Below are 19,050 nucleotides of genomic sequence, written 5' to 3'. Positions count from 1 at the left end.
CATAATATGAGAAAGGAGATTCAAAAGTATCTGTACGGCTGAGTGGGGCTGAACGCATTTTCTGAGGAAATGACTAACCTACTCTTGGGTACAGGACTTGAGGTTTGGAGAGCATTTCAGCTGAAGTATTGTCACAACCTGTAACAGAAATGAGCTACTTACCTGAATATCTTGACTGGGGATCTCCATCATGATCAGTACAAATGGAACATTGCCAGGCTTAGGGAGATTTCTGAAAAAGAATTTTTAAAATGGACTTTGTATTCAATTTTTTTCAGGCAAATGGGAATCTACATAGCTTTATGTAAAAGCTCTTCTTCTGTGTAGGCTAAACACTACGCTACTTTGAATCTCTCAGTTTATAGAGAAATCTGTTTTGTCTGCCTTTTACTATTTTTTCTTTTAGCTGAGGTCTAGCTGAGGAAGCACAAGTAGGTAAAACTGGAAAAAGGAAATTGAAGATGACTATTTACCGACAATCGTTACAAGGCAAAGCTGTACTAACAGCTTTATCAATTAGATGGTTTTTATTCCTAGAAGCCATGTGTATGCCGGCTTCTTTGTAAATGTTGAAGAAAGATTGTGCCTGAGCAGCAGATCTTAGCAATCTAAAGTCATATTGACAGCTAATGGTTAAGGCAAATAACACTAGGAAACTTATTCAGAGAATATTAAATGATAAAAATGTCAGATAAATTTTGACTTTATACATATAAACATATATTCCAGAAGTAGATTTGTTGCACTTTGTTTTGTTCTATTTTGTTTTGTTTAGATTTTTGGCTATTTCATAGGAGAAAGTGATGCCCTGTCTTCCCAGCTGAAAGAAGAAAACATGGTTTTCCTTGTATCTGAAAAACAGCAGATTACTCATGCAGGTGACATACTTCATCTTGTATCCAAAACTAATCTTTTTATAATGCCGTATGTTGCACACTTTATTGAAAGTACAGTAATAAGATCTCATGTCTGTCTTTGCTTTTTATTCATGCTTCTTCTTCTTCTTATGTGTTCCAGAATATGTTTTTTTACTAAACTCATTGCGTCTGAACACTCCACTGCTGCCTTGCCCAGTTATCCATTTTCCTAAATTATTTTGAAATTATGAATTTGTCTGACTCAGACTATTTATTCATGCAGTTATTCTTTGTCTTTCTGTATTTTTTAAATAATGTAGAAAGAATAGTACATCCATAATGCATTAATGATATTTAAAAATGCAACATGATTATTTAAATCAAGTATAGGATAATCTATGAAATAATGCATTACTGCCTTGGAGTTGGTACAAATACGCATTTCAGAAAGAGAAAATGTTCTTGCTATTATGGTTCTGTTTGTTTAGATTTCCTGTGTCTGTAAGATGAAGAGTAATATTTTGTCATTGACAGTTGTCAAGAGACAAGATGTGATTAAGGGTATAGTGAAGGTGCCCCATCTGGATTTCACAGTAACATCCTCTCAGAAAGGAGTGCTAACTATTTTTAACAACCAGGTAATTCAGACTCAAACAAACTTTTTTATTATTCTATTAGGCAGTATATATGGGAACCAAGTGAACTGTGATCTAGCATGCAAACTTACCCATAAAAAAGAGCTAGATATCTTTTTTTATTAAAGTTAACTTTTTCTATATTTTTAAGTACAGTAGGAAATACACATTATTTTCAATTATAAACCTACTGAACAGTCCACAGAAGTTGACAAAAAGTAGAGATGGCTAATAAAATACATTCTTAACAGAAGTTAGTTTACTAGAAAATAATCTGCATTTCTTTTTAGAAAAAGCTTCCCTTAATATAGAATATGCCATTGGAATTAACTTTTGCATATACAGAGGAAACCAGAGAATTAACTATTTTCTACAGCTACTGAGAATATCTAGAATGGACAGAAACATTTACCAGTTGTTTGCATAAAGAGTTATTCAATACAGCAACATCCAGAAGCTTGAAAGTCTTGAATTTTCTGACAGGCTGCATGACACTGCCTCACAGTTACTCCCCTCATCAGCAAAGTGTAAGGAGATCTGTACCATTTTAAGTAGAACTTCAGGCTCAAGATTCTGTTAAAGTAGAATTTGTAAATGAGTCTCCCAGATGATTATATCACTATTTAGAGGTATGCATTTCTAGATGCTATGAGGTTCATCACACATCTGTGCTCATTGGCACTTTACATTAGTACGATTTTAATACAACCAGTTTATTAAAAATTGTTTCAGACAAGGCAGTAAAGCTTTAAAGCAGCATTAATGCTTTCTAGGGGTTTCAGCTAATTAGTGCATAATACTTATGACAGGAGCATGTAAAGCAAGAAAGGACTCCTGTGGATGATTAAATAACAAAGCAATACTGCAGTTTTGGTAAATACTGAAATAATTTATTTGAAAGCCTAGTTCTCTGTCCTCCAGAGCATTATCCCTCTTACGTACCTATGAAAAATAATTTCACAAAGTATAATGTTAAACACAGCTCTCTTCCCCACCCCCCACCTCCCCATGCTGTTTTCAAGTTGAATGGCTGCCTCCTCATAGACTGGACTGATGTCACTCTGACATCAGTGACTGCAGTGTAAATGATTTTACACCCAGCTGCTTAACGCAGTGAATTAGAGACCTGAAATTTCACTTACAAAACTGTACGTTCTGAAAATGACTAAGGCATTACGACAGCAGTCATTTACTCATGATATGACCTCTGATCTCAGTTGATATGAGCAAATGAATTTTGACTTCATTAGAATTGCTCTGATACATCTTGATGCAAGGAAGAGAAAACTCTAGTTGTTTAACATTGCAGTCATTTGAGTCCTGTTGCTAGAGTATCACTTCACATCACAAAGGCGAATACAGAGTTGGCACCTTTTGCATCATTCTTCTCTCAGAGACCAAGGATTTAAAGAGACCTGGCCTTAAAAATCTCAGCTAGTGAAGCTGTTTTGTCTAGTTTGGCTTTGCAGCATATTGGTAAGTGAATATGAAGATGCTTGCCCTGAAGGTGCTGCTTGGTGGGACTTGTGCTCTGGGTGAAGGGGCCAAAATATGAGTTCATGAACGGTGCATCAACAAATAGACAGAGGGGCTTATTTTTGTATAATTGTTGCATTTTTAAAGTGCAGATTATTAAACATATGGTGTTCTTGGATGCACATATATCCCACAGAAGTCAGTGTGTTCCATGTACATGTATGAATAATATTTGGTCTGATATAATTAGTGCATCTAATATAATACAGAATTTAACTGTGCCACTTCTGGGGCATTTGACTGGGGCAGTAAGAAACATACATGTGGGGGAAGAGACAGGGCCATATTCTATTCTTTCACCCTGCTGTAAATTGATGTCCAGTGCAACCAAGCTTTCCACAAGATCAGCTTAGTATTATTCTCTTTGCTCTTTGGAAAGCAAATATAACTTGACAATTTCCTTAATGGTTGTGTTATATCCTTGGAATCAGTTGACAATCTAGACAAGTTTTTATCTGATACTGGGTAGAAACTGAGAATAGTTAAAAACTTACCCCGCCCCCCCCAATTTACAAATAAGAATAGGAACAATAAAGAGGTTGCAAACCGTCACACAGCTTGTTGATCTATTAAACTTCTGTTAAATAATAATTAATCCGATTTTTTGTCAGCAAATAATTAGTGTCAGTCATGTTAGATGGCATTAAGAATGCTTAATTTAGTCTGTATACATCAGGACAGCTTTCAAAATCATCTCCTATTTCACCAGTGACAGGCTTCCATCATCCACTACATAAATTGCTAGTGAATTTAATTATTGTCTAAAAGAGGGCTTGGAAGCTTTTGTTAACCCTGGTTGCTGTGATAAGAAATGTCATGTTCTCTTACATATCTGCAGCTATCGGAAATTGAAGTGAAGGCAAAGAAATATTTATTTGTAGACCACCAAGTTCTCTATTTGAGGACTAAGCATTGCTTTCTGCAACAAATGTGGACCTAATATGCTCCAACACCTGTATGCAGCTCTGCATTATTAGCCATTTCCTGCTTACTCTAGAACATGAGACAGATAGTCACCCTCCTCAGGATCTCAGACATGGATGCTGCTTTGATCAGCACAGAAAACCTGTAGGAGTAGGCAGCCTTAAGGAAAATTCTCTGTGCACACTCTAGTTAATGTTACTGTAGACAAAGCCAAATCTGGTAACAGTGCGTGGATATTAAACTCTTGATTAACAATAGTTTTAAACTCTGCTCAAAGACTGTCCATGATGACACTGGGCATCACATTTCTATGGGGAGAAAAATTTTGATTCTAGCTTCTTGGTTTATGAAATGTGGAATTGCTGGGATGGGAATGAGGCACCACTGATTTATTACTGAAGATGAGCAGTGGCAAGAGGAGGTGAAAAAGCAGCTGTGGGTGTTTCAGATGGGAAAAGGTTGAAACTGCTTTTGAAAACTGAATAGTAGTTTTGTTAAAGGACAGGTGAAGGTGACCCTGTCTCTACTGGATGATGGTGACAGGTATGCCTACCGCTCTGTGGCTTTAAACACTTTAGTTTTTGAGTCACATGCTATGCTGTCCACCAATAGTTAACTTTGCTGAAAGATGCTGTACCAATATGGGTATTTCTATTGGCAGCCTAACGTGCCACCTCTACCTGGTATTTTGCTGGCACTAGTTGACATGTCATCTGGGCCAGCATTAGCTTGGGTTTCTGTATGCCACATCCTACCTCTTACAGGAGTTGAAGCTGTTCTAGCTGTGAAGGACCATTAGAAGCACAATTCCATGAGAACAGCTGATCTGTACTCCACTGTAAAAAATGGGTATTTTTTTACTTATTTTGCTCACTCCAACATCTCAATTTAAAAAAAAAAACAAACCAACAAACAAACTATGAAACAACTGTGAGAGAAAGAGGGGGTTTAAGTTCCTCACTATATATAGGGGAACAGACAGTAAGTAGGTTAAAGATCTTTCTCAGAAGATCTTAGCCACGAACTCTTTTTGTTGGCTATTATTGTTCTGTTCTGCCTGTGATACAGGAGAACAGACTGTGTTCAGACTTTTAATTCAATTGCTAACTTTTTATTGTGACAACATATTTTTGTTTTTTCAGATGACGGTTCTGGCAACCACCAGTGTTGAAGTAAGTTAATTTTCCTCCTTCTGTTAACTCATTTGAATTAAAAATCAGCAGGTACTAAAGTGAAATAATTAGAAGCTGAGCGTTATTCTAATGCTACTTCCAACCTTGAGACTTCTGCATAATTTGGCATAGGGTGCCACAGGTCAAACAGATTCAATTTATTCCCTTCAGTTATAGAAACAATTGGGTAACTTGATTTTTTTCATCTGATAAAAAGAAACCTCAGACAAATGCTGCTTTTTCTACCAAATTGTCCTTTATCCATTACCTTTCCAGAATTTTTTCTTCTAAGTTCCAACACTTCAATTGTCATTGTAAAATTTAAATAAGAAAAATTATAAATTCGTTAGTGAAAAACAGTTCTACATCTTGCTAGGTAGATTGGTTGACTACACAGTATATACTTTAAAAGCTCATTTTTACCCTGGGAGTATCACTGCAGATTTTAGGTAATGAGCTTCCTTCAGATGACCTGCAGACAAGAGAACTGTCATCAGTCTTAACAAAGTGACATTACCCCTTGCCCTAAAAGTCCATGTAGGTATCTTGTGCCAGGGGGCAGTGCATTTTGTTGATTATCTCTCACATATTGTGGATGTTCTAAGATGCAATAGAAATACTCCAGACCACAGGCCCTACTACTCCAACTCAGAAAACAGCTCTGGGCCTGGGTTGCATTTAATTTGTTGCAAGGATTAATCTGACCTGTGGAATCAATGCAGAGAGGTAAACTGTGAGAAACATTCCGGGACCTATCGACTTCTGGAAACTTTGACTAGAATCAGCTTAGAGCTTCTCCTACAGCTGTGTTGTAGAAGTGAATTTCAGTAGTTTGTTCCTGCTTTGATTGTAGGAACAACTTCCCCAGTCCAAATATCCCAAGGCAGGATGAGAACAATGTTTGGTGCTTGTCCCCGGAGAAGCCAAGGGGAAGAAGGGGAGCGCCAGCCTGATGCTGCAGTGGGCAGTATGCAGCTGCAGGGTCTTCTTCCTCTCTGAGCACTAAGCACTAATCTTAGAATGATTCCTCAGTGCATGTGGAGGTCTTTTTTCTGTGGCAGTAGGACGATACTTGGCAGCCATGGCAGAATTAGGCACCGTCAAAGGACATCTCTGCCATAAAAACTGTGAAAGGAGGATGTGTTTAACATAATGGTTTAGGGGTGGACTTGGCAGTGTTAGCTTTACAGTTGGACTTGATGATCTTAAGGGTCTTTTCCAACCTAAATGATTCTATGATTCTAGGATTCTATAAAGGTATCTCTCAGTATTATGGTGTAATACCATAATTGTTAGGACTGTGATTCCAAACAGATACAATACCAAAAGTCATAGTTTTAGTATCCACAGATAACACTGTTTAGTATCTGTGAGCACCCACTTCTGTTCAGCTCTGCACCAGATCTGTGTGGCCTAGCCTGATCTGCTGTCTCTGTTGTCATGTGCCACTCTCCCATCCTTTCCCAGCTGAGATGTTCCCACTTTTTCAGCCTTCCCTAGGAAAAGGAAGAAGTAGGTTAGAAATAGTTTGGATTCCTCCCCCTTGGGATGGAGGATCATTGCTGCTTGGGATCACTGGATCAGTTGGGATCATCACTGTTGAACATGATGGACTTGACCACAGGGAGTAAAGTCTTTCAGGGGAAAATCTTTGGCTTCCCAGGGACATTTATTTACTGGGGAGCTGATGGTTAGTGAAGAGAAAAGAGAAACCTATGCCCACAAACTTATGAAATCCTTCTGGCTCTATGTCTGAAAGATTTAATGGTAATTTGTGATGTCATGTTACTTTGTTGTTGTTGTTATATTCACTTTTTTGGTATTCAGGTGGTCTAGCTAAAAATGACCCTCTGCTGCTTTGTGCTCTGCCTTGTCTTAGGGAATAGGCGATCTTATTTAACATTCTTATTTAAGTGTTTGCACTGAACAATCCTGTCCTTAGCCAATTTACTTTCTTCTCATCCTTCCTCTAAATACTGCACTGAAAATAGAATTAATATAGCTATTACTGGACTTGAGGTTGAACTTTTTGATGGTTGTTAAAAGATTTTCATGTTTGCAGAACACAATATTTTAAGATATTTTGTTCTTAAAATGGAAATTCTATATCCTTATCCCAAATCATAATGAAATAAAATTCTGGATTGTTTTGAGAGAATAAATTCCACTTTCCAGGGAGTTGAAATGTATGATGCTATTAAATTTATTAACTTTGGAATTCTCTGAGATATATTTCTAGAATTGGGTTGGTTTTTTTTTTATTTTAACGTATACTTATTAAAACTGAAGCTTTACATTTTAATAACTTTTATCTAAACACTATTAAAAATCAAAGGCCAATATCTTACATGAGTGTAAATCATCAGCCACCCTTATTAAAGATATGGTGAACTATACTAGTTGAAGATCTCAGCACCAAATGGTTATAATGTACAACTATGAATAATACCTTATGATTAATTTCTGAATAGCTAAAGAGGGAAAGCTGCCTTTGCCTTGCAGGGCTTACATTTCTCTTTTTCAGGTCTGCAGAAATAACAGTCCATTCTTTTCTCACTGCAATTATTACGCCATCTTCATCTGTTTTAACATCATCATCAGTGCTGGCACTAACTAATCGATCAAGCTATATATTTGTAGATATCTTCCTGCAAATGAAGTAAGGTACTGAATTCAGAGATAAGTTATCAGACTCCAAACCTACCATCCATTGATAAACAATGATGCGTGTAGAGGGTGGTTAACAAATTGCAGAATAATCCTTAGGTTCCTTTACCCTCTACCATTCAGTGTTCTCATTCTTAAGGTGTTTCAGAACAGAGACTTACTCAACCAGAGCAACAGAGGTCTTGGCCCTGAGGATATTGACCCAGAAAGGCTGTGAAACACAGTAGTTCTAGGAATAAAATCCAGTGGATTGCAGCCATCAGAACTTTCCCAGCATCATGATGAAATAAACAGAACATGAACTATGGGTAAAGATCATTTACTATTTTGTTCCAGGGATGTTATGGAGAACAGGTCACTTCAAGAAAACCTGATTTCATTTCTTGATGAGATTGTGTGACTGAGTGAAAAGAATAGAGGCATAAATATAATACACTTAAAACTCTGTATAGTATTCAACTTTGTACCATGTGACTTTCTGTTTTTAAATATGACCACTGAAAAAACACTAGAGTGCATGTTAAATGGATTAAGAATTGTCCAGCTGACAGTAGTCAGCATAGAATCATCATTGAATGATGATGGGAATACTGGTCGTGAACAAGTCACTTCTCTTGAAGAACGGAAATGAAATTACTTTTAAATATAGCATAGAAAAGCATAAACAGACCCAGTGGATGAGCCAGACAAGCTGAAACAGAAATTGTATTGGAAATGAGGAAGTGAAGATAGAGCCCTTGAGTGACAGGATGGAACAAAGAAATAATGAAAAGGTTGATCTGGTGCAGCCGCCTGGTTTGTCGGTCACTTACTGCAGTGCTAAGAAGAGAAATTCTTATAGCCTTTGCTCTAAAGCTGGAACATTTTGCTTATAGTCTCTGGCAGACTGTTCTGTCAGCCACTTCTCAGTGTATCAAATTGATCTATTAATTTGTGCATTGCTTTCTTCAGGACTTTCGTACTATTAGTTTCTGAGTAGTCTCAAGCCACACTAGGAGCCTGTTTTGGTCAAGAACTTCCATTTTGGACAACAGAGCACCATGCTCTGGTGTTTACACAGCCTGTTTATTCCACAGGCTGAGGTCTTTGAACAAGAACTGGCCTGGAAGGCAGTGCTAGCTAACTTGAACAATCTCTCTGTCTCTGTTAGCCTCTGAACTTCTCACTGGACATTCTCTGGACCATGCTATGCAGGAAGCCAAACTCAGTTATTATAGTGGTCTCTCCAGGCCTTTATATTCACTGGTCTTTGGTGTAATTTAAGTAATTTCATTGGAATTATTAAAGGCAAATTTAGTGCAATTTGTCTTAAGATGAGGATCTTTCAGTTATATACATGAAAACACTTCTATTGCTGCCTGTTCCAGGAAACTTCAATTTCTCTATGCTGGATCTTTCCCTGACTGGAAACTTCTAATAAACTCGTGCAATAAACACCTTTTTTCTACTTTTGCTGTTATGTTATCAAATATGACTGTGTCTATAAATAAGGCAAAAAGAAAGAAGAGGATAAATCTGGAGTATGTTTTACTAATTCTTGCTTTCTGCTGGCATATACAAATTGCACGTCATGTGTTTAAACCTGATTTTTTCAGATACTCTTTTAGACTGCCAGTTAGAAATATTTATCTTCTATTGAGAGGAGAATCTTACAAGAGAAATTCTGTCTTGGTTAAAGTCTTTGGCCAACATTTTCCTCCTGTTGGAATGTTCATTGCTTCTCTACCTGTGTCTTTCTCCTTTCACTCAAAGTTCGTTGCAGTTCAGATGCTGTAAGGAAAATCTGAATGTGTACACCATATGGTTTTGTTTGTATGTGTATTAGACATAAGTTGATGTATAGATCTTGTAAAAAAACTTCATATGAGCACGTTCTTATTTACTCTTCAAACCAGGAGTGGTTTTAATGCTTCTTAGGTTGTAATTTCTGTCAGTTTTTCCCTCCTTTTTAGTGAAATAGTATCTTAACGATAATCATGTCTCTAAGCCAGTGGATGCTACAATACAATGGCTAGGATGCCTCACTGTAAAAGAAAGATCAAGCTCAATTTTACTTAACTGTTTTTTAAATGTTTACTTAACTGCAAGCAGACCTTTCCCTTGATGAATTAGAGCGTAGAGCTGTTCCTATTTAGAGTAAAAGCAGTTAGAGCAGAAGGCACATGTTATTCCAACATCTGTTTCCCTTTCACTGCTAATTCTTTACGGGAGTAATAGTCCTCAACCCTATGAGAGAAGGATTTTCCCTGAGAACATGCTAAGCATTAAGGTACCTTTACATAGCAATGCATGGGGGTGTGTTCCTTGTTTCATTTGCCTAGGGACTAACTGCTGCCGAGTTCTTGTTTGACAGTCTGATTTTCTAGTCACAGATACTGTGACAAGAGAGGGAAGCTGAAGCCCATGCTCAGCTGAGCTGGTGGCTCAGCATCATTAGCTACACGGAGAGAATAGTGAGGGAGAAACTGATATCCAGAATTGCCTAATTAAACTGGAACCAAAGTTATCCTGTAGATTGGTGGGAAGCAGAGACTATTAAGGCCCTGTAGAGTGTAAGTATATGGACTAACTTAGACTCCAATGTAATTAAGAAACTGACTAAATTTTGTAAAGTTTAGTTGCTTAGTTGTGGAAAGTTAAACGTTTCTCATTTTTCCTGGATGTGAAAGGTTGAATCTCATTTACCTGTGCGTATGAAAATCTAAAATAAATTAATTGACTCCAGCGGCTGTATCAGATTTTCAAAGGGGCAAAGGGTCCCTGGCATCTGTTTCTATTATCAGTGAGAAAGGATCTAGCTTTCTCTCTTCAGTTATTCTATCCTGTGGAAAAGGCTCTGACCTCAGCTGAAAGAAAAACTTAAAAGTCTCATTGTCAGGTGCCAGCACCCAGTAAATACCCAGTGCATTTTTACCTGCAGGTAGACATGGGATAAGAAGAAAAAGACAAGACTTCACAGAATGTCGAAGAGGTGACCTATAGCTTCTTTAGAAGAAAGCTTCAGGAGAGTAGACTTTGATAGTAGGCCTTGAGGCAGAGAGGTTAACGGAAAACATTTGCTCTTTGAGACATGGAAAGAAACTTGTCTGGAAACTGGAAACATGCTGGACATGTGAACATCATTGTTCTAATATTTTGCTTAATTCCTCTGTTAGAATTAGTAAATTGTAGCCCAAGAGAAGAATATCCCCTGCCAGCCTGAATGACAACAGCTATTTTCACTCTGTCCTATGTTCTCAAAGTATTTGAATTTGACTATCAGTATGGGAAAACAGAATAGTAGCCTTAAGCTAATATGCCTAAAAGACCTTTAAGTATGATGAAGACGTTTCCCTTGAGTTGCCAAGCTAATCTCTAGCCTTTCCCACTCATTCTTCCTTAAAATGTTATCAGACATCTGACTTTCTTCTGTCTTCCAAGATTATTCTCACAGATTAACTGAGTTGTTTCTCCCAACTAGGTGAGAAATACTTGGTGTTCAACTGGGATAAGTCCCTTCTGAAGGCATATAGTGACTGAATTGGGAAGATTCAGTTACCAGGACAGCATATATAGGCGATAGAACTTTTCATGGGAGGGGGGCATTTGATCTGTAAATAAGGACTAGTCATGCCTTCTCAGATCACTGTCCTGTAATGTGATTTGTTTTGTTTAATTGTTTCAAAGTAATATCAGAGATTCTTGGTTGTATTTCTAGGCAAGAATATAAAATAAAGTTTTTTGTATCAATGTTTTAAATCCTTTCATCAGGGCTTGTTTTATTGCCTGAAATTGAACTACAACACAAAAAAGAAAGCAAAGGGACATCTATCCCTTAGACTTTCTCTGTAAGCAGTCAAGTGCAAGGATTCTCCTTACTGCTTGCTTTTGCTCTTCCTTTTGCCTCTATACCATCTCACCACATATGATAGCCTGCAAAACCTTTGCAAGATGCAGCTCTGTTACTTTGACTGCATCATAACAAACCAGCACTACAAAACAGTAGCTTAATTACAAATGTAAAACCAGCTTTTTCATACCAGTTAGTCATTGTTATCTGACACTATTGTAAGGACTCCAGAAAGCCACAGATAATAAAGTCTTCTGTAAGAATTACCAAGCAATCCATAAGGCCCCTGCAGGACTGACATTTTCCATGTGTTTATTGTAGAAAGCAGCACAAGAAATCCTTTAAATGTATTACCACTTGCCTACAGGCCATTAGGAAGGAAAGAAGCTTTCTCCTGCAACAGAGTGTTGACATCACTCTGTCAGAATTTTGGACCCTTCACACTAACAGCAAAATCAATATTGTGTACAACAATGGAAATAAAAGTAGAAGCATCAGCAGCTGCCTTGAGTTCACCATGGGTTTAGTCTTGTGCTTTTTACTTCTTAACTCACTTTGTGGATGTAAACTGTATCTTTAGCAACATAGGTCCCTGTTTTAGCTGTTTATCAAGTACTTCCACTGGAACTGGTTTTTAGAGGTTACAGGTAGGTATAGCTTACTTGAAGAACTGCCAAAAAAGTGTGGTTTAAGTCTGTGTCAAATGTTTCTTTGTCACTTTAATCTAGAAAAGAAAGTAAGATGTTTCAGTCAGTGTTATTTTATAGATGTTCTGAATTATTTTAAAATAATAGATAATTGTGCCATTGCAGACATAACAAAAACCACCCTGTATTTCAATATGTGAACTTAACACAGAAGAAAGATAAATGTATCTATATAATAAACTGTGAAATAAGATTGCTGAAATAAGATTTTTAAAACTTACCGAAATGGAAATGAAATGGAGCATATTCCATTTTAATCCTGCTCTCATTTAGGAAAGTCCACTACATTTTGGGGAAAAAAAATCAAACAGCTATTAATGTTTCAAAAAAAACCACCCAAATTCTGGCCAGTATAGTAATGAATTTGAGTCCCTAATCTTACACTTTGCAAGAGAAAATATTTTACATTAAGACCTGTATAACTGCAGGTATACTTGAAAGATGGCTTAATATGGGCAGATGTACTGTAAATCTTTGTAAATATTTGATCTACCTATGAGGAGAATTAAAATTATTTAATACAAGTTACTTATTTTCATAAACATTCATTTCAGTAGGGTTTCTGCTATTATAGCTGAATTTTTTACTGCCTTTTAACTTTCTTTTGTTTTGAATTAAACTGTATCCAAGAAAAATCTTAATCTGCTTTACCATGGATATTACAGCTTAAATTTCCTCTGCTCAGAGTGCTTTTTTCAGAGTGTCATCAAAGTTCAGCTAACAGTGTAGATGTATTGTGTCCTCTCATGTGCAACATCTGTGCATCTGAGGTGAGTCACTGATAACAGAGGTTGAGCCTGGCACCTCTGTAACTTCACATACGAGCTATTCCTGGAGTTGGAACTCTCAGTTCCGTTAGCTGGGGCTGGATCTAGCAGCCACTAGTACAGAGTATATGGAATTTATGTGGAGATGGTTTAAAATACGTACTTAAATAGCAAAGAAGGTTAAAAATTTACAGAGAAAATCCTTCTGTAGCTGCCCTTTTTATTTTCGTCAGGATACTGCTTGGATCACTGGATGTGATTTCCTACCTCGTCTGAAATGTGTCGTGGCTGTAACTGAGAGGACAGTCATCGTCTGGGACTATAAATCAAAAGGGAGTCAGGTAGTATGTCGGATCAGGCAAATGTTAAAGAGGAAGCCTGAAAAAGATGTCTTTTTTTTCAATGTACATTCACATTCCTTTTGTCTAACAGGATGAAGGCATTAACTTTTGCCTTTGTAGGAACTCAGTGAAACAGTGGAATTTATACTAAAGAAGGAATACACTTTCCACGCCAAATGGGATTATTAGACTGTCTTAAAAACCTGAAAGAAAGAGGAAGATTTTGTACTGTGTTGCAAACAACCCCCCAAAGAATTTATTTTCTATGTATATCTAATGCATATGTGTGCACATGTATAGCTAATGTGTGTCCATGTGCATATGTATATCTTAGAATCTATTAAGAATCAAGGAACGGGTTTCCCAAGGAATTTAACATAGACTCCTTTGAGGTAACTTCCTGGTTTAAAGAAAATATTTCTTCATCTCCTGCATTTTCTTCAGGACTTTCCAAGAGCAAAAGGATCTTCAGGTTGGCAGTGTATGTCCAAACAGTTAAAGTTTTCTTGAATGTCTTATTACAAAATACAATTTTTGCAAGGATTTCTGACCCATACCTTAGATTTTTCCTGCTGTTTCTGGGGCTTTTCTCAGCAATTCTGAGTTGGCTGAGAAGATTAGAGGAAGCAAAGTAAATATTTCAGGATAAGATCAAGCCTTAGGATTTTTTTTTTATTGTTCTCAATATTAAAGGGCCTCTCCCCAAGCTCAGACAGGTCAATGGAAGTCTTTCTGTCAATCCAACTGGGCTCCTGGGAAGGAATGCTCAAAAATGTATTCTCCAGTCATTATTCACCAGGTTTCCTCCAGTCATTACATCAGTGAGAGTTGAAACTGTCCTATGGCTGAATAGGAGCTGTTCGTTCTCTTTTGAGACCACAGAAATAACATATAGACAGTTCTATATGTGTGTTATGTCTCTAATGTTTCTGTGCTATGCAGACAACATTGAAGCAGTTAATTCCTATGGCATGTGAACAGTTGCCAGTTTAGGTCGGCAAGGATGCTTTAATCAAATAACAGATGGAGTCAGGCAGTAGAACCAATAAACTGTATAATGCAGATGAGCCAAAATCCCATTCCCAGGACTTCTCAGTCTAGCAAAATACCACAATGGCTTGCAGCTGTATTCATTCCCACTATCTCAATTCCTGAAAATCCAAACACCTGCCCATATAAGTACACTTGGGACTCCCAGGCTTTATTAATAATTAGGACTCCGATATAATTTTCTCTGTGTGTTACTGCAGCATTTTGTCATTTGAATAATTCTTTAATTTGGCTATTTCCCATTTTCTTGTAGACAGCATCTTATTTTTGAACAGGAAACCATATACAGTCTTAGCAAATATACCATCCCACTTAGCATGGTGAGATCCTCCCTAAAATTTGTAATTAATATTTCCTCACTGAAATGAAAAAGGCTACCTATGAAATAAAGCCTCACTGAAATCCTTGAAGTTTGCATTTAACTTCACTTGGTGATGATCTTCCATGAGTTTCTAATACGAGGAAACAGCTAGCACAGGGGGAGCTTTGAAAAACAAAGTCAAGAATTGAATGCTGATGTAAGTAGATAAGCATGTTCAGTCAACTTAAGGGCTTGTGTGCAACATCTAATAAACTGTCTACCATATTTCACAGAATAATTGCTTTACCATCAAACCAATGGAAAATGGTCTGCTCTGTGTTTGCACGGTGACTATGTCAGATTACCTGGCTAAGGATAATATCCTAATGGGAGATGATAAGGGTTATGTTCACCTACTTACTGTGACCAGTGATCACTTTGGATTTAAACAATGTAAAGGCAAAAAAGAATCACAACTTCAGGTCTTGGACTCCAAAACTTTTAACATGTAAGTTGCTTATGAGAACATATTATCTGTCTGGCAGGGTTTTTTTTAATTTGGGTTTTCTCTGGCCTAAATGGAGGATTAGCTTTTGTGTATAAATTAACCCCACCTAACAAAGAAAATTTTTCAAACTGCAATAAGTATGATTTACTTGTTGTCATGTGAAGGAAATGCCATCATTTTCAGTAGGAGATCTTACAAGAGATCTTACAACAGAGAGGCTGCAGAGTAAAATTCCAGGGATGAATTCACAATTGCTGTTATCCAGTTTGACATAGGCACAGCTTTATTGTGCCCAATTAGATGGAAGCATAATTGCTACTAGGGGAGTGCATGATTCAACCCTAACTTTAGCTCTGCTTGCTTTAGAGCTGGAAGAGTGGTTCTGTATCTGCCCTGGATATTAAATGCTAGCATTGGTTGTGTATAATCTCACCGACAAAATCCCTGTCCACCTATGGGCATATTACAGTAGAGTCTAGTATATCCTAATAACATCTTAATTTATATCCCTAGTGTTAAACGCAAGCTACATGATGACTGGGTTGTGAAAGTTAAGTATATTTCTGACCTAAATTGTTTTGGATCCTGCTCCTCAGACAGCATTCATTCATTTGTTTTGGATGACATAAAGCGACTAGAGGACAACTTGTAAGTATATGACATCTTCTGAAAAAATAGACCTTTTGCTTTATAACTCTGCATGAGATCAGTGCCTTGCAAGATGCCATCTTGTTGTATTGAAGCTGTCTTTTCTATAAGCATTGTTAATACAAACAAAAATACAACTACTTAAATACTTGAACATTTTTGTTTGTTAGCTTTTGATGTAGGAAAGGACTGTCCATATATGTTCATTACTCACAACCCCTAAAAATAAGCAGTGTTGTCTGCTCCAACTTCTCCTCAGCAGGCAAATTTTAGTTAGAAAATTGATTGCTTTGTTACATGTATATCATGTATCCATTCATTTAAAATTTATATCCACACAAAAATACATTCAACTAAGTTTCATTTAGTTTCAGTTTCATTTAGTTTCAGTTTCACAAGTTTCAGTCACAGAAGCTTAAATCAAGAAAGCAATTTATTCTGAGGGCTGCGAAATGGATTTACTATGCAGCAGGAAAGGGGTTGTGGCCTTCTTATTTGTGCCATATAATTCATATGGCCCATCAGTGCTATAGCTGATTCCACGCCTTACTAGTCTGTGATTTTAGAAGAGTTTATAGCCCAATTTAAAATAAATAATACAAACACAATTTGATGTAAAAAGGAACTATAAATAACATATAGATAGAACTTTTCATTCAAATATCTCAAAGCATTGTAAACGTCAGATCAGCTTCACAATTCCTCTGTGAGGTACATCCAAAGATTAACAGATTGTTAAGGCTAGTAGCAAGTTATGATAATCTGTTTCATCTCTTGTATAACACAGGCCATAAATGTTCATGTAGTAATTCTTGCATCAACCCCATAATTTGAGGTTTTATGAGTATTACATGTCTGTTGCGGATGGGGAAAGTGAAATATGAAATAATTATAGCTTGTCCAAGGTCACATACTGTGTCAGGAGAAAAGTTGATTAATCCTATTTGATTTTGCTGGGAGTTTTGGAAAAATAGAATTAATTTGAGGAGAAAGTAAAAAAAGACTGCAGAGCCAAAAGTATAGTCAAAAGAGTATATGCTACCACCATCCACTGTTTGTTATACAGAACATTAACCGCAAATATCTTGGTAGGTCTTTTTCATGTGACACTGACTATAATTGTGTCTCCAGTTCCAGTAAGTACATTTCTCTAAGCAGCTTCATGCAGCAGGTAAATGAAATTATATTTAGACAACTGAAAAATTACACAGCTGTTAAAATGAAATTAATAGCCCTAAAAATAGCTACGGATCTAATCACTTTGAAATGCCCATTCCATAAGTAATTATGGTTGAAATATATGATTTACTGGTGCTAGCAAAATATATTTCCCCAATTAACTTTGCAGCAAACGATTGTTATTGTGCTTGAAGAGGGATGCAATGTATCTTGTCTCCTGTGTGACTCTTAAGTTTCTTTGTGGGTAATGGCTGATGAGCAGTTATAATCTTTTCTTGTGAAGTATTTTAAAAAAGGGAGGTGTGGATGGGATCACCAGGTGCTTCTGTTGCAAGGTCATGACTTGGGAAGGACTTCACACTGCTGAAACCTCTTATTCACACTGATGTTAGAAGAGTATCAAGACTGTTCATTAAAGAGCCAATAGACAGTTATGTAGAAGTATTAAATTTAAGAAATAAAGGAAAAAGATGAGAAATACTGAGGAAATCTGCCAATCACACATTTAAATCGATTACTTGCTATTTCATACCATCAAGAGAATTGAGATTCCTCTGTTAGAGCTCTGGAAAGAAAGCTTTGCTCCCTCTGAGTAATAGGGAGTGAACAGCCTTTCATTTACACCTGCCTGGAAAGAACAAGCTCTTTCATTAATCCTCAAAGTTTCCAGAGTATTTTGTCAAATTTACTGTCATCCCCAGTTGTGGTTTTCAATATCCATGGTTACTCTCTAGCCCAGAATAAATGAACTACCTACTTGTCTGGATTTCAAAGAAAAAAATTAAATGTGTACTCATTTAATTCTGTATAGCTTAATTACACTGACATTTATCGTTTCCTGGGAGAGATGGGTGTTAGCCATGCTATTGCTCACTCCAAAAATCAAGAAAATATTCACTCATTAGTAGCAACGTATGAAACGTGGAGACACAAGCAGAAGTTGCTGAAAGGATGGGTTCGAAAGGGACACTGAGTCAATCTCAGTCTGTGTTGGTTTTTTGAATTCCTGTGCTTTTGCAGTGAATGCAAGAGAAGAATTCAGTTGAGTTTCAGAAACTTGCAGTCTCTTCATGTTATTATACAACACAAAATAGATAAAATAGAGACTATGCATTATACAATACATTATACGTAAGCAGCAGAAAAGCAACTGCACTTACTTTATGCAAAATAAAGGCCATAATAGACCTCCATGACCAAAACAGGCAAAGGCAGTTGGTTTGATACTTTTCCTCAGTGATGAACTGCTTTAAGCACGCAGACGTGTGTGAAGGCTTACTTTGGCAACAGCTACCATTTTAGGATTCTGTTTGGAGTATCAGGTGTTCAAATCAGAGATTTTTTGCTGTAATGGAAAGTGTACCCTGTTCCCATTTTATTGATGCTAGTATCTAAGTCACTGTTATAAATCAAATTGCTTTTAACAAGATTGTATACATTACGCAAACAGCTATTCTATATACTACAGAAAAGTAAAGTGGAATGACTGTAGGCTGTATTTTCTTAAGGTTTCTTACCTGATTAACTGTTTTATTGGTGATTACAGACCTGTAAAGGAATTTTCTGTCCCCAGAGGTGTCAATGCCTTCACATACTGTGGAAAAGCAAAAGTCATTGTCACTGGGGGTAAGTATTGGGTTTTTTTCCGAGAGATTGTTCTGTTGTGAATTTTTTCCCAGTTAAATAGAATCATAGAATCATAGAATCATTAAGATTGGAAAAGACCTCTAAGATCAATGAGTCCAACCATCAACCCAACACCACCATGCCCACTAAACCGTGTCCCTAAGTAAGTAAGTGCCACATTTACCCATCTTTTAAATACTTCCAGGGATGGTGACTCAACCACTTCCCTGGGCAGCCTGTTCCAATGTTTAACTACTCTTTCAGTAAATAAATTTTTCCTCACATCCAATCTAAACCTCCCCT

The 19,050-nt window shown here is 36.9% G+C and overlaps 1 protein-coding gene across 1 annotated transcript in view; it reads left to right on the top strand.

Moving 5' to 3' along the window:
- The window catches only part of WDR64 (WD repeat domain 64), a gene marked incomplete at its 3' end in the record, with an annotated part of 67,007 nt that overhangs the window by 9,464 nt on the left and 38,493 nt on the right, over positions 1–19,050 (top strand). Inside the window, exons 3-9 of the mRNA XM_009329212.1 lie at positions 776–878; positions 1,392–1,495; positions 5,095–5,124; positions 13,328–13,435; positions 15,080–15,294; positions 15,808–15,942; positions 18,668–18,747. Coding sequence (XP_009327487.1) covers positions 776–878; positions 1,392–1,495; positions 5,095–5,124; positions 13,328–13,435; positions 15,080–15,294; positions 15,808–15,942; positions 18,668–18,747 — 775 coding nt within the window. The remainder of the gene's footprint in view (positions 1–775; positions 879–1,391; positions 1,496–5,094; positions 5,125–13,327; positions 13,436–15,079; positions 15,295–15,807; positions 15,943–18,667; positions 18,748–19,050) is intronic.

The sequence above is a fragment of the Pygoscelis adeliae genome, unplaced genomic scaffold, assembly GCF_000699105.1.
Source record: "Pygoscelis adeliae isolate BGI_AS28 unplaced genomic scaffold, ASM69910v1 Scaffold77, whole genome shotgun sequence".
Classification (NCBI taxonomy): Eukaryota; Metazoa; Chordata; class Aves; order Sphenisciformes; family Spheniscidae; genus Pygoscelis; species Pygoscelis adeliae.
Note: the sequence above shows the minus strand (reverse complement) of the source record. Positions and strands in the feature narration are given on the sequence as shown.